The sequence below is a fragment of the Balaenoptera ricei genome, chromosome 20, assembly GCF_028023285.1.
Source record: "Balaenoptera ricei isolate mBalRic1 chromosome 20, mBalRic1.hap2, whole genome shotgun sequence".
Classification (NCBI taxonomy): Eukaryota; Metazoa; Chordata; class Mammalia; order Artiodactyla; family Balaenopteridae; genus Balaenoptera; species Balaenoptera ricei.
In genome coordinates this window covers 50676933-50692336 of record NC_082658.1, presented here as the reverse complement: position 1 = coordinate 50692336, position 15404 = coordinate 50676933, and the positions used below count along the sequence as shown (strand labels likewise).

The 15404-nt window shown below is 52.1% G+C and overlaps 1 protein-coding gene and 1 long non-coding RNA gene across 4 annotated transcripts; both read left to right on the top strand.

Moving 5' to 3' along the window:
- Positions 1–4362: 4362 nt before the first annotated feature.
- On the top strand, positions 4363–9104 carry LOC132354905 (uncharacterized). Of its 3 annotated transcripts, XR_009499459.1 has the most exons (3): positions 4363–4491; positions 6108–6168; positions 6521–9104. It is a non-coding gene; the product is annotated as an uncharacterized LOC132354905 (long non-coding RNA). The 3 variants fall into 3 exon arrangements; XR_009499457.1 differs by lacking the exon at positions 6108–6168; XR_009499458.1 differs by lacking the exon at positions 6108–6168 and having other exon boundaries at positions 4363–4542.
- A 1154-nt stretch (positions 9105–10258) lies between these two features.
- On the top strand, positions 10259–15132 carry TLCD2 (TLC domain containing 2). The gene is made up of 4 exons (XM_059906972.1): positions 10259–10603; positions 10828–10910; positions 11134–11216; positions 11770–15132. The coding sequence occupies exons 1-4, from the start codon at positions 10428–10430 to the stop codon at positions 12220–12222; spliced, it is 795 nt and encodes a 264-aa protein (XP_059762955.1). The 5' UTR covers positions 10259–10427; the 3' UTR covers positions 12223–15132.
- Positions 15133–15404: the final 272 nt, after the last annotated feature.

Genomic DNA, 15404 nt, shown 5'->3' with positions numbered 1-15404 from the left:
CTTTGCATACTTTGATTTGTTTAGCTCTCACCACAACCCCTTTTACGAAGATAGCTTTAGATCCCTTTTAGAATGAGGAAGCTGACTACCTTAGGTAACTTGCTTAGGTCACATAGCTAAGAAGTGGTAGACCAGGATTCAAACCCAGGCCTATCTCATTCTAAAACCAATGTTCTTCGTACTCCTTGGCCATGCAGTATTTGTTTTGTTTTTAAAATTTTATTGCAGTACAGTTGATTTACAATGTTGTTTTAGTTTCAGGTGTACAGCAAAGTGGTTCAGTTATACACATACATATATTCATTCTCTTTCAGATTCTTTTCCATATAGGTAATTACAGAATACTGAGTAGAGTTCCATGTGCTATACAGTAGGTCTTTGTTGATTATCTATTTTATATATATAATATATATATATAATCCCAAGCTCCTAATTTATCCCTCCCCTCCCTGACATTTCCCCTTTGGTAACCATCATGCACTATTGTTTTTTCACCAGGGAAATTAGGTGTTCCTTGACAATCTTGTATCCCCAACATTGGTCTGAGTACCTGAGACCAAAGGATGGTCTGGAGGTAGTGCCTGCTTCTTCTTTTTTTTTTTTTAATACTTATTTATTTATTTGGCTGTGCCGGGTCTTAGTTGCAGCATGTAGGATCTTCGTTTTGGCATGTGGAATTTTTTTTTTTTTTTTTTTTTTTAGTTGTGGCATGCAGGATCTTTAGTTGTGGCATGCAGGATCTTTAGTTGCGGCATGCGGGATCTTTTAGTTGCGGCATGCGGATGTAGTTCCCTGAGCAGGGGTCGAACCTGGGCCCCCTGAATTGGGAGCACGGAGTCTTAACCACTGGACCACCAGGGAAGTTCCTTTGTGCGTGCTTCTTAGTACCAATAAAATTTTGGTCTGCGTGATCTTTGCTCTTCTCTCAGTTTACCTAGACTGAACAGGAGTTACTTTTTCTTCCTGCAAGTTTGTGCGTGCCCTGCCCTCTAGTGGTTTTGACTTGCAATGCAGCAATGACCTTGAGTGTAACTAACCTTATCTCTTACAGTTCTTTCCATCCCTTAAACAGGGATGTTCTTGCAATACTGGGCACTGGTGCCCTAAGATTTCTGGGGTACTGACACCTTCCCCAATCTGAGCCCTAAAACCATGGTTTTTCAAACTTTATTTGTACTTCTGATTGAGACGCTGGAATCTGAATTTTTTTTTTTTTTGGAATCTGAATTTTTAACAAGCACTAGATAATTCTGATGCAGGCAATCTGCAGTCCACATCTTGAGATATAATGTTCTGTAACAGCTCTATTCCCAAGTGCTCCCTGAATCCCAACCCAAGCACACGTGGGCTTTAGGGAATCGGGTACCAAATTAGTCACCCTCCTTCGCCAAACTCAGTATTGTGTTTCTGGGAAGTCATGGCTTGGAGGGTCAGGGAGGGAAGCTGCAGCAGCCCCAGTAGTCAGCGCATGCTGAGTGAGGTTAGCTCTTGCTGATCTGGCAAGGAGAAAAGTGAAGGAAGGTAGTGTTTAGTGCACCAACCGTAGGCCAGGTACTGTGCTAGGTGTTTTCAAACATATTCCTTTCTAAAACCCTACAATAAGCCATGAGTTTATTATTCATTCAATTTTGTAGATGAGGAAATTGAGGCTCAGAGATGTTAAGTATCTTCATCAAGCTCGCAGCTGGTGAGAGTTGGAATTTGAATCCAAGTTTGTCTAACTCAGTGGTTCTCAATTAGGGGCGATTTTGGCCCCCAGGGGACATTTGGTCATGTCTGGTGACAATTTTGGTTGTCGTGGGGGGGTGCTAAAGGCATCTAGTGGCCTGGGGATACCGCTAAACAAGCTACTATGTACAGGACAGCCGCCACAAGAAATTAGCCAGCCCAAAATGTCAATAGTGCTGTGATTGAGAAACCCTGGACTCAAAGCCTGTGCTTTTGCCCTATAGGGTGGGAGGGTGGGGACATGGAAAGTTAGAACAAAATGGGAAAGGGCCTACCCCAAGGGCCTTGGGTGAGAAGGGAATGGGACTTTTATGCTAAGGATAATGGAGAATGGGGGCAGCTGGTGAGATTTCTCTTTCTTCCAAGCTTGGCCAAGACCCTGCTCAGTTTCTCCCAACCTTGCCAAGTCAGTCCTGGGACTTCACACTAAGCTTGTCCTGGAGTGACCCCGACTCCCAGCTCAGGGCTGGGGCAAAATATTTACCTGGGTCTTCTGGCACAGGACTTCCCAGCCAAAGCCCCTGGTTTCTGGGGCCCTTGTGCTCCACCTGTAGCCCCTGGGAGGCTCCACGTTAGCACCTTTGCAGTGGGGGGTGAAAGTGTAAAACATGGAGCCGTGAAGGGCCAGGTGGTGTCTATGAACAGTTAGAAGTGGAGTAATGGGCAAAGCCAGGAGGATTCCCTTAGCAGGACCCTCCCTGGGGAGGAACTTGAGCAGGAAGTAGGGGGCAGCTGGCCTGGGGAGCAGGGTTCTGACCCCGAGGAGGCTTGTTTCCACAGCCATTCCTCTTCTCTAGGTTTGGTCCTCAGCTTCACTGGACCTTCCCCAGTACCCATTCCTAGAGCACCCACACAGCCAGGCAGCCACCATTCTGGGCCTCCCCAGTACTGGCCTCCCAACTAGACCAGGGGAGGGCGGGTCTGAGCAGACAGTGCCGACAGGAAATACCTCTCGTTCCAGGCTCAGAGCCTCTGAAGAACTAACCAGCAGATTGGGGGAGGGAGAGGGGGGAGAGAAGAGGGAGGGAGGAGAAGGGGGGGGCAGGGGAGGGAGACAGTCTTGGAGTGAGGGGGAAGAGGAAAGAACACTCAAGCAGGTCCCCCATATTTGGGGTTTCATCTCCTTCCTTCCCTCACCACCCACAGCGGGGTGGGGATAAAGGGATAAAGGGAGGGCAGAACTGGAGGAGGATGTGGTAACAGCTGATTCGTCCCCTGAGGTCACACTTCCCAACAATCAGCTGTTACTGGGGTGGAAGGCAGGAAGTTTCCTTAAAGGCACAATGTTCTGAACACAGGTTCGGCATTCTGGAGCTCCTAGGAGCCATAGCAATCACTTGGTGGAGCCCCTCTTTAATACGGAAGGAACTATCTCACACTCCAGGCTGTTATCTTCACCCCGCCAATTGGGAGCTTATGGAAAAGTCATGGATCCCTCTCCACACATTCCTCTTTGGTGGTGGTGGTGGAGAGATGCGAGTGATTGAGGTGGGGTGGGTCTCAGACTTGCCCCTTTAACTAAGCTGTTCTGCAGCTTTTGCCAAGTCATTGGGTTCCTTTCCGTTTTCTGGGTTTTTTTTTTTTTCCCCCTTTGGCCCATCCTCCCGCCCCTCTATGCTCTGATTGGCCTCTGGGGAAGGAGCAGCCTCCTCATTGGTCTCCACCTTTGAAATCTCTTCCCGAAGTAGGCCTGAGTCGGTGAAAAGCTTCTGGGGGGCGGGACAGAATGGGGGTATTGGGCAGAGGACGGGGTTGCTGGCCAGTTGCACTTTGGCCCGGCCCGTCCCCTAGTTGCTGACCACAAGTCTTCCTTCTACCCTCAGGTGAAGACTCTGCTATAAATCTTTCGTTAGGAAGCTGCTGCTTGAGAGGCTTTGTCTCTCTGTGACTGGGGCGAGACATCTACCAGAAGTCTCCTCTGATTAGGAAGGCTCCAGGAGAAGTGGAGTAGATCTCTCCATTGAAAGCTGGGGCCAGCCGAGGTGGGCAGTCCTCCCTCCCCCAAAAGCCCCCAGGAGTTCTCATTCCAAAGGAAGAGTCTGGCTGCCCTGGGGGCTGATTTCCACCTTCAGTTCTCCTCACTCCTGCTGCCTCTCCTCCTCCACCTTTCCTGAGAGATCTATCGCCTCCTGCAAGAGTTCAGTGAATCCGTTTGGGGGCTGTCTAAAAGAACCACTCTCGGCTCCAAAAAGGAGGGGCTGTAGCCCTTTAAGGACTTCGCCGGGATGGATTCAGAGATGAGTTTAAAAATGCCAACTCACAGAGCGCGCTGGATTCTGGGAACGAGGTGTCAGACCGAGAACTACATTGACCAGTATGCACTGCAAACACACACGCCTTTACTTCCTTCTGCTTTTTAGGACTCGGGTTTGACGTAGCGCCCCTCTAAGCATGTTAGCCTAGGCAGAGGGCTAAGCCACACCTTTTCACCTATTGGCCAGCTCGCGACTTGGTGGGCGCGGCCTAGCGCTACTCCACTAGGCAAAGGGGTGGCTTCCTTGCCAGTCAGAGCTAAGACGGTCGGGGAGGCGGGACCAGGGCTAAGCGCTGGCGCCCTCGAGTGGGTGTGGTCACGCTGCCCAGCAGTGGGCGGTGATTGGCCCTGGGCGGTGCAATCGCAGCTTGTGCGTCACGACGCCGCCAGCTGATCGCAGACTGTAGCCGGTGTGTGCTGGGCGCTGGGAAGAGACAGCGCCGCCGGCCGTGGGGATCGGACGCACTGATTTGCTCCCCTACCCTCAGCACCCCCCCACCCAGCACCAGGTGGGTGTGAGATGGGGTTCCGGCCGCACAGGAGGGAACCATGCTAACGGGGTAATGGGGGAAAGTAGGGTCCTGACGGCCACACCCTGCCCTTCCGGGGGAGGGGAGAGGGGGCGGCGGAGGCTCGGGCGCTCCGGGGGAGAGGGGCCTGGACTGGCTGGAGTAGTGTGTCAGGAGGTTTAAAGAAGGAGTCCGGGACAGTAGTCGTGCGGAGGGTTTTGCGTAGTAGCTGGGAGAAAGACGAGGGGCCGGAGGGCTGGGGGCGGCTAACCTCGGCGCCCTCTGGTCGGGATACGGGAGCCGGCCTCCCAGCTTGGGGAGGATTTGGACTGGGCGGGTAGCGGGGAGGTGCTTTGCCTCTACCGGCACTCATTGGGTCAGGGCCAGTTGAGCGCCCTGGCAGGGAAGGGGTCTCTGGGCGGGCTGGCCCCTCCTCTCGTTCCCTCCGGGGGATGTTATGTAAGGGGGGAGGGGAGAGGAGTAGGGGGCGGCGGTGCGGGGGCCTTATGCAACCCAAAGGTTAGGGTTTCACCGCGGGTTGGTGGGGGGAGAAGGCAGGAGGAGAGCCTGGAAACTCTAACCCCCCCCTCCCCAGCCTAACTGGCCGTCTTGGGCCGAGAGAAGGTCACCTCTGCACCTCCCCCCAGCCTGTCCGGTTGTGGGGCCCCTAGCCCAGGCCTGGCCCTGACCGCCTGGGAAGCCGGCTGGCTGGGTGGGGCGCCTGGGTTAGTCATCACTGGGCTCCCTCTCTCCCCACCTCTCGGCCAACTCTTGGCCCCTCCCCGTGGCCTCTGGCTAGGCTATTGCCCCCACCTCCCTTCGGCTGTAGTTCCAGCCTCCAACTCATTTGGCCTGTCATCCTGGCTGTCAGACTGGGCTAGGAGCTGTCAGGGTGCCAAAGGGCTGATGGAGCAGCTGGTCAGAGGGTCAGTGCCCTGGGCCCACCCCGCCCTGCAGCCAAGGGCACCTGCTTGGCACAGACTCTCAGCAGCAGCTGAGTCCTATGGGCTGAACAGAGCCTGCTCAGACCGGAGTGGGAAGGAGTTGGACTGGTCACCTGGGAGAAGGAAGATACCACAAAGTTCATGCCTCCCAAGAGGGTTTTGTAATTTGAAAACCTCCCACCCTAATCTTTCTTGCCCTCCGAGTATAGAAATCTCAAGGCAGGACCGCCTTGGCTCCTTAAACTGGCATGGGCCATGCCCTTGGACTAAGTGTCAGCACAGACCCACCCTCCCCAGCTCACAGCCCTCAAGCCTGCCACACCCCCAGCCCCCTCCCTGGGCCATGCTGCAGGGCCCGGCTTTTCCTGCTGATTCATGCATTGGAACTGTGGGGGCGGGGCTTGGAACTTGGAACAAAGTTCAGACATGGAGGGGACGGCAGACAGCCTGGAATTCATACCAGATGTACCCGGAATGTGCAAGCGGAATGCCTGGCATTTAAGAGTCCTGGGGAAGCTGCCCAACCACCGTGCCCTACCTCCCTCCCCTCCAGCCTCTGGTCCCCTGTCCTCTCCTCACAGTCCCAGGAGCCTCTGCTGACCTTCTTCCAAACTCTAGACCTCCTCCCTTCCTCACTCCCCAGATGTAAGCCCCCCAAAACTCTTCTTCCAGCTGAACTCCCTGGGACCAAGTCAGTTGGGCTGATCCCTGAACTCGCATTTCTGGATCTGAGGTACAACTTCTCACCTAATACCTGGGTGACTGGTGAGGTGTGTCCAGGCTCCCAAGTCCTGCCCTCTCAGTGCTGAGGAGGCTGGGGGCCCCTGTGGGTAGCTAGGGCAAGGGGGGAGGCGGGCAGTGAGAGCAGATTTGGGTTTCTACAGCCTTCAGTTCTGGAAAGAGGAGCAAGGAAATAGGTTTAGAGCTGCCTCTTGTCTCTCACTGAGGGGCTCAGGTCAGAGCCAAGAATCCTTCATTAGAAGGTTGACCATCTTCTGGGGCTGCACTTTGATGGCCAGGGCGACAGTGTCCCTGTGACATGGCCCTGCTCAGATCTTTCCCATTTTTCTTTCCTTTCCCTTTAGGAACCTGTACCTCCCACATCCTCACCTGGCTGAGCCGCAGTAGTTCTTCAGTGGCAAGCTTTATGTCCTGACCCAGCTAAAGCTGCCAGTTGAAGAACTGTTGCCCTCTGCCCCTGGCTTCGAGGAGGAGGAGGAAGAAGAGGAGAAGGAGCTGCCTTCCCCTCATCTGGAAGGTGACAGAACTGGGTCTGGGAAGGTCTGAACAGCGAGCGTGATGATACCTTTGGGAAAGGGAACCCTATTCAGCTGGAGAAACTTCACCCAGATTGAGCCAGCAGGAGAGAAAATTTCAGATTAGAGACCTTGGCTGAATTGGGGAATAGATGGCTCTGACTACACCCAAGGTTAGTTGGTCTCTGTGTGACAATGGGAAGAAGTGGAGCAAAGAAAACCCTGCCTACCCCTTTACCTAGATGTCTTTTCCTGACCCTCCTTCCTTCCTCATCCCCCCTTCTTTCCTATTGGCCTTTCCAAGTTCAAAAGTAAGTTTCCTCTTCAGGGAAAAGGTCGTACTGAGACTCCCATCTGAGTAGTCATCCCCCTGCTCTTAATTTTTCCCCGTATTTCCTTAGTCTGGCCCAGACTCTAGATTCAGGGATACTTACCTCTATGTGAGACCCTTAGACCTCCTGTCTCATCTTCTCCACCTGTGAGGTGGGGAATCGCACAGTTGAGCATGCGTGAGGGAATCAGAAGCCCACTTGTGTGGACTCAGAGCCTGGGCTCTCCTCCGCAGTGGGTGGGAACAAAACAGCTTTTCACATAAGCTATTGCCCTTCCCCCATCCCTGACCAGAACCCCAGGAGCTGGGGGTGGAGGTTGGAGGGAGGGACTAGGGTTAGACCAATGCAAGGGGCTGCTGGGAAATCAGTCTCTGCATTGACTTCCCACCAAGCAAAGGTGGCCCAGGCTTCCCCTGCCTCCCAAAGCAGGGCTGCAGCCCCTGATGGGGTTCCAGCTGCCACTGCTCTCTTCCCCCACTCACTTTTCCAGGATAGTGTGTGAGATTTAGCTCAGGCCTGTGCAGGCTGGAAATTCTCCCCTCCAGCAACCAGAAGAGATAGGTTATGGGATGTAATCCCTTTAGGGGCATCAGGCAGAGTAAACCTACCACCCCCAGCTCCTGATCTAATGTCACTCTCGGGCTCAGGCTCTGGTGTGGTTCAGCCTTGGCCCAGTCTCCCTGTCTGAAGGTGACCAAGTTCAGGGGTTACAGGAAGCTGTTTGTTCCATTTGGGGGCAGAAGTTGTGCAGGGAGCTGGGTCCTATTCTCCATTTATGAGAAACAGATTTAGGGCAGAGTAGATCACTGAACCCACCCTTCTGCAGCCTAAGCTGGATGTGTGTGGGACTGCGGTAGAGGGGGGTGGGTAGACTGAGTCCACTCATAGGCTGCCACAAGGGTCGCTCTGTCCCTGGACATTGCCTCCGTCCTTTCTTCCCCTCCCGCTTCACTGGGCACAGTGTCTCCCTCCAGCCTTGGGTATGTGGCTCTGCCATCCTCACCCATCATGGAGCAGAAATGAGGAAGAGCAGCCTGGGAACACAGAGGCAGGCAGAAGACTAGTGAAGGACCAGGCCTGGAGAGCACAGGGCCCTGTCTGGACATCTGCAGAGGGGGGCCCATAGAGGCCAGGAGAGCCCCTGGAGGAGGGAGGACAGCCAGCCTCCATCGAGGACAAGCTTCCAGCCATCTACTTCATTCTCCGTTGCTCTCCAGTCGTTCTGCCTCCCTCAGCAATGTGGGACCATGTTAAAGCGTCCTTGGCTTCATCCTGCTGCTTCCACCTCTCCCCACCATGTCATTTAGCTGTGAAAGGACATGCAGAAAATTCTTAAAAGAAATTCAAATGGATTTGAATGTGTGGGAAAAAATGTGTGCTTCATTAGTAATTAAAGAGAGGCAAATATAGCTGAAAGCATTTTTCCCGTAGCAAACTACAACAGAAAAAAATAAGACCCAGTTATTGGCAAAGGAGTACTAAAATAACACTCTCTGCATTGCATATGGGCGTACAAATTGGTACAGCCTTACTGATGTCAGTTTGGTAATATGTATCAAACATCCTAAAAGTTTCCATGGCCTTTGACCTAGTAATTCTACATTTGGGAATTTATCGTAAGGAAATAATTAAAGATTAGTTTAAATGATGTTCATCCCAGCATTGCAGTAGAGAAAAATGAGAAGCAACTATCTGGTTGGGAATTGATTTCTTTTCTGCTATAATTGAAATTTGCAAGAGGGGGTTGCTTAAGTAAATTACTGTAAATCCATCCGGATGGTGGGGTGGAGTGCTGCGCAGCCGTTAAAAGTCACGTAGAAGAACATTTGACTGGAAAGAAAAGTGCTCCTTGAACATTAAAAAGGTTATAAAAATGGTGTATATTCTGTGATCTCAATTTTGTTTTTATACATAAAACAGTTTGAAAAAGACTGAAGACATACTCCAAATTGTTAATAATAGTAGTTATCTTTGAATGATGGAATAAAGTAGTTGTAATTTTCCTGTTTGGTTTTCTGTAGTTGCCAAATTTTCTACATTAATTGTGTATGACTTTCATATAATAAAATTTAAAAGAATCAGTGTAATGTTTAAAACTTTTGGAGAGGTGGGTGTGGAAGAAATGAAGGGATGCCCCCAGCCCCATTGGTTTAATGGGGTTTTGGTGGAGGAGGAGGGTTGTGAGAACGTTTGGGGGAGCACCTATTCGTTTATGAATTTTATTCTTTGGGAGTGGCTGGAATCCACCCTCTCCTGTACAGGGAACAGCTCTCTGAATTGGTGACAGCCATCTAAAGAGGTGTGGAGTGGAGTAAGACAGAAGGAAAACAAGTAAAAACCTGTCACTCTGCAGGAGAGGGAAATCTCCCCGCCCCCAAGGCCGAAAGGTTCTAGAATCCTAACAGTCCTGTCTCCAAAAGCAACATGGGTCTTTGTTTTTCTCTTTGATGCTGCCCCAATCTTGAGGTGACCCTGTGTGACCTCTCCTTGCCTCCTCAGATTGGAAGAGATACTCACTTTCCCCCTAACAGGTACCAAGCCCTGGGGGAGGGGTACTTTTCAAGGCTATAGGGCTGAGTGGTTTCCCTTTTGCCTCCCCTTCCTAATAATAAGGCTCCTCTGGAGGGCCCCCAAAAGAGCTTAGGGGAGGAGCCCCGGTGGGTCGCTTCTCCAAAATGGGAGCTGTTGTTCCCTATGAGAGGTACTATGTAAGGGGGCAGGACTCCTGGAGTTACGGGGTTGCTGGGATGTGTTAAAGGTCTGGAAACCTCGGGAAATGGTGGCTCTAAGGAAGTGAGCTGCCCCCTTCCCCACAACCAAGACCGGGGTGGGGCGCGGGGCAGATTGGTGGCGAGGTTTAAGCACGTGGGAGTGGGTTTGCTCTGGCCTCTAACTTCAGGGCTGCGTGGGTGGGGTGGGCAGGAGGAGCAGCAGGTGAGAGGTTCGAGAGGGGAAAGGAGGTGAAAGTTAATGGGGCTGGGCCTCTGGGAGTGTCAGGTGAGATTAGTCACCCATTTCTGGATTTGCGAGGACGTCGGGACACATGGGGCTTGGGAAGACCCCTATCGACATCCCGGAAAGCCTCCCTGAGCTCCGTTTCAGGGTTTGGTCCCAGGAAGCCCCCTACCAGACATCCCCCGCTAGGGAGGGACACGATCAGTTGCTGTGGCTCCAGGGGCGGTGGCCCCACGGCTGCTCCAATCACCACCCAGCCGGGAGTTGGGGGCGTGGACGAGCCCTGGAAAAGTTAAGGCGGATTCCGTAGGCGGGGCGGGCGGGGGAGTCCAGGGGCGCAGCCTTGCCGGGAAGCTGGTTCGCCGTCCCCGCAGGGGGCGTTGGATGTGTCGGGGCTGAGAGCTCAGGAGCCCAAGGGACGGATCCGGAGCTAGCCGGCCCGCCAGGCCATGGCGCCCTCTGGGCTCCTCGTGACCGGCGCCTCCTTTGCCGCCTTCCGGGGGCTGCACTGGGGGCTGCAGCTTCTGCCCACGCCGGGATCTGCTGCCCAGGACCGTTGGAAGTGGCGGAACATCTGTGTCTCCCTGGTTCACAGCCTGCTTACGGGGGCCGGGGCGCTGCTCGGGTGCGGGGCTTAGAGGTTTGGGAGGCACCGTGGTGAGGGTGAGAGAGAGGGGTGGAAGGCTGAGATTAGAAGACCCGGCGGCACCTTTAGAATCAATGTGAGACCTCGAGAGTCTGAGACTGGGGTGGGGATGTGGATGGGTGGGCGGTGTGCATACGTCCACGGCGGGAGAATAAGATCTGGGTCTGCACAGACGCTGACCATGGCTCCCCCGTCTCCTCCAGGCTGTCGCTGTACCCTCAGATGGCCGCCGACCCGATTCATGGCCACCCGCCCTGGGCCCTGGTGCTGGTGGCTATATCTGTGGGTGAGTCTGCAGGCAAGGCTGGACCAGTTTGGGGTGAGGGACAGCCTTCCAACGGTAATTCCGGGTCTCCTTCCCCGGCCCGGCCCGCGATGGGGTTAAATGTTTCTGGCGGCTTTACTGAGAGAAACTCAAGAGCTGGGAAAAGGAGGGAGTGGAGATTCCTCTCCAGACTGTACACTGGCTTGTGGGAAGCCTAACACCACCCTCCCCTCCTTGCCCCCAGGTTATTTCCTGGCCGATGGAGCTGACATGCTGTGGAACCAGACCTTGGGCCAGGCCTGGGAACTTCTTTGTCACCACTTGGTGGTGAGACTTGGGGAGAGGCAAGACAGGAAAGGAGGGATGCCTAGCCTGGGGTCCCCAATCTCTCACCAGTTTTCTGTCCTACGACTTCCCAGAGTCTGAGCCCTGCTGGTGCTTGATCCTCCCAACCTTAGGCTGAATTGGGGGGGAGGGGATTGACTGCTGGCCACTGCTGGGAGTCTGAGCACTGTCTATGGAGATTGTATTCCCACAGGTGTGGGAAACGTTGACTATGGAGCTTTTCTGAGAAGAGGGAGCCCCAGTATAGGGCGTGGGGATAAGTTGTGAAAGCACAGGAATGCAAATGAAGGGGGGTGGGGCTCCGTGCAGATGCTGCAGATTCAGGGCAGACAGCCTAGGTGCCAAAGCTGCTTCAATTCTATGGAAGGGTTGTTTCAAGCCCATTCAGGCCCCTACCATAAGGGTAAGCATAAGGTTGGGTTTGGGGGAGAGGTGCCACAAAATGCTTGGGAGCCCCTCTCAAGGACTGGGATATTGGAACATGACGGGTGGTAGGTCATGGAAGGTCCTCTGACCTCTGGTCTTGGCTCTCCAGGTAGTGAGCTGCCTCAGCACCGCCGTTCTCTCTGGCCACTATGTGGGCTTCTCTGTGGTGTCTCTGCTCCTGGAGCTGAACTCCACCTGCCTGCACCTACGAAAGCTGCTGCTGCTTTCTCGCCAGGCCCCATCCCTGGCCTTCAGTGTGACCAGCTGGGCCACCCTGGCTACCCTGGCCCTCTTCCGCCTGGTACCGCTGGGATGGATGAGTCTGTGGCTGATCCGGCAACACCACCAGGTACCTATTGCTCTGGTCATCCTTGGTGGAACTGGACTGGTCACTGTGGGTGCTACGAGCATCACACTGGGTGTCCGCATTTTGGTCAGTGATGTCCTGCGGTCTCGGCCCCGCCCACCCATCCCTGAGCACAAGGAATCCAGGGGCACCAGGACATGTTGCGATGGTGAGCCTGTCACCAGGGATGATTCTACTCTCAGCCTGAAAGACTGAAGAGAAGCCTCGGGCTCCTCCTCTGCCAGTCCTGGGGGAGGTAGGACCAGGACAAGGAGATGGTGGTCTTCAACGCGCTGTCCCCCAGGGGTAAGGCCTGGACTGGGTCTTCAGTATCTCAGTTCCTCTTCCAGCTAACTTCTGCATTCCTAGGATCTGAGAAGAAATGCTAATATTCATGGGTGGGTGGGAACCTGGGCTATTGTTCACTGAATCCCATCATCAGATGACCACCCTTTCCAGCAAACTAACTCCAGAAGTATAGCCTGTGTTACCAATAAAGGGTGGCAGGAGGCATGAAGCTGGATGAAACTGCCAATGGGAACAGAGACCCTTCGCTTTAGCACAGGAACGGATGAGGAAAGATGAAGTCCTACTAGGATCAGAGAGCAATCTAGTACCAAAGGGGTGGGATTGGAGAGAAGAGAGACCTCACCTATGACCAAATTATGGCAGAGGGAGGAGGGCACAACAGGTGAACAGGTGCTATGCGTAGCCAGTAGGGATGGACATAACGGTTGCCAAGAGACAGAAGAAATTGGACCACAACAATTGCTGGTGGTATTTCTGGTTCTCAAAGTCACACTATTCTGTTTGTACTTCACCCTAGTCCTACTGTGTCCAGCATGTTCCTTTTGCTTTTTTTTAGTGTCTTCTGACCTTTTCAAAGAAAATGCAGATTCTTAGAGGAATGAGCACGGGGCTAGGTCTGTCTTCTCAGGACTGTACTGAAGTCCAGAGCCATAGCAGGAACTCAACCACCCATTCTGGGTGCCCAGTGTAGGGTCTTCCCAGGGCCAGGCTTTCATGGAAGAACGAGGGCAGAGGCAGAAGCAGATGAGGTATGGCTTCCACTAGGCTGCAGAGGAATTAAGGAATATCTGACTCTCTTCTGGGATTCATTTTCAAGCTCCCCTTTCTCCCCTGCTGCTTCTACTGCATTTTTTTCTGTTGCACAAGACCCCTCCCTTCTTCAGGCAGAACATCCAGGTTATGGGAAGTGTAAGCAGATTAAAGTTGCTATTCTACTAAACAATGGACAGAAATAGATAACCCTTAATTATCCACAGAAAAGATATATGAGCAAAAGCAAGAGACAGGAAGATGAACGCATAAAGCGGAGCTCGAGAGAGACAAAGGGAATGAAAGAAACAGACATATACAGATTGAAGGACTGATAGAAAGAAAAAGATTTGCTGCAGAGAAGACACAGAGATGAAGAGAGATGGAGGGCAAGACAGAATCCTTGGCAGAAATAGAGAAAGTCTGTTATAGATGCGGAGAAGAACGAAAATCATAGAATTGGTTAAATGGTCATAAACAAAGAGGACAAGCAAAATGGAAATAAAGGCTGACAGGAAGGGATCCCAAAGGTGGAAGATACAGATAGTCTAGACAGTGAAACAGGGAGAGTGAGTGACAAGGAGGAACCACCAGACTCCCGGGAGACAGAGGTAATAGTGGCTGGTAGATTAGCAGAGGGAGACGAGAGAGAGGTGGAAATAGAGATGAGGGGGATGATTCAGGGGAGCTGAGAAGCAGAAGAACAGAAGGTGGAGGAGGCAGTCAATGGAAAGATTCATTGACAGAAAAAGCAGGCAATATGTTGAGTTGGAGACGGGCAGAAAGACAAAGGACAAACAGCTACGGCGCACAACACAGAGACAGGGGTTGACAGGAACTGAGAGGCAGAGACTGGTAGGACGATGAGAAGTAAGAATCGGGGATGTGAAATGACAGAAGAATAAGCAAAGGGACTGAAGAGAAGCACAGAAAATGGGGGTGGGGGAGGGCAGGATGATGAAATAAACATCCAGAGGAAGGAACAAGGAAAAGGAGGGAGCACAGAGATGGAGAGAGGAAAAACCGTCGTAGAGACGGGATAAAAGAGAGGGATTGTGAGATATCCCTATCAGAGAGTCATTAAAACCAAAGCACAAAGGGGGAAAATGACGAAGAGACTGAGGAGAAACTGCAACAGTTGGAAGTAAACGCAGGCAGAAAACAAGAGCAGAGGGTTTGAATGTAATCAGACTGAAACCAGAGATGCAGAGGTGTGGAAGTTGAGGTAGAGAAACAGCAGAATTCTGTCAGAGTTTGTCCTTAACAGAAGTAGTATCTTCAAACCTCAATTTGCTATTTTAACCAAATGCCTTGATTAACGACAACATTGTTTTCAGCTTTCAAAGAAAAAGAAATGTGACAGACCCGCGGGAGGAATCTGTTCCCTATGTGTTCATGTCAATATTGATTCATTCCCAGCCCTACACCCTTTCTTTTGCCACTGCCATGAATTCATGGTCCAAGTGAGTTCCCTTCTTGGGAAAACTTGGTAGTATCTATGAAGGGTGCCCAAGAACTTGACCATTAGGGAAATATGGCTATTTCTATGGGTTAACTAGTAAAACCCATACAAGAAGGGATGAGCTACCTGTGCAGGTAGGACATAAGTGGACACTTGAAGAATTTGGGATCACACACAAATTTCCATCATGGAGACCCAGTGAAACTTCAGGAAGGCAGAACTGGGATCGTGATTATAATTAAATGGACATCTCGTCAACTGGACCAGTTATAGATGGTGGACCAGATAGAGATGAGATGATGGGAATCAAAGAGCAGTAGTCAACTGGGAGCCTGGAAAAGAGAAGCTCAAAACTGCAGAGGTTGGCAGATGCTGTATTTGGTACAATGAGTTGGGTCACCATGGTGGTGCTCTGTCAGACCTCACCATGGCCCAGTGAAGTGGTCCTCAAGACTGATTCCATCCATGCCTACTGAGCTACTGGCTAATGAATTCTGTCTTCTGGTACAGGGGAGGGGCTTTCCTGGATGGGAAACATTGGTATTTTATGGTCTCAGAACACTATCCTGATCAAAAATTAATAAATTGCTATACAAATAATGGCATCAGTCGTTTGTGAGTATGGTTACTTTGAGTCACTTTTCTTGGCTCCAGTTGTATCCTAGTTTATAATGCATGCTGGATCATGGAAGATCCAGCATTTGCTGTGAGAAGATCTCTTGGCACTAACTCTTTGACCTACAAAGCCCTAAAATGGGGACTCCCCTCGTGGCACAGTGGTTAAGAATCTGCCTGCCAATGCAGGAGACAGGGGTTCAAGCCCTTGTCCACGGGAAGATCACACATGCCGCAGAGCAACTAAGCCTGTGTACCACAA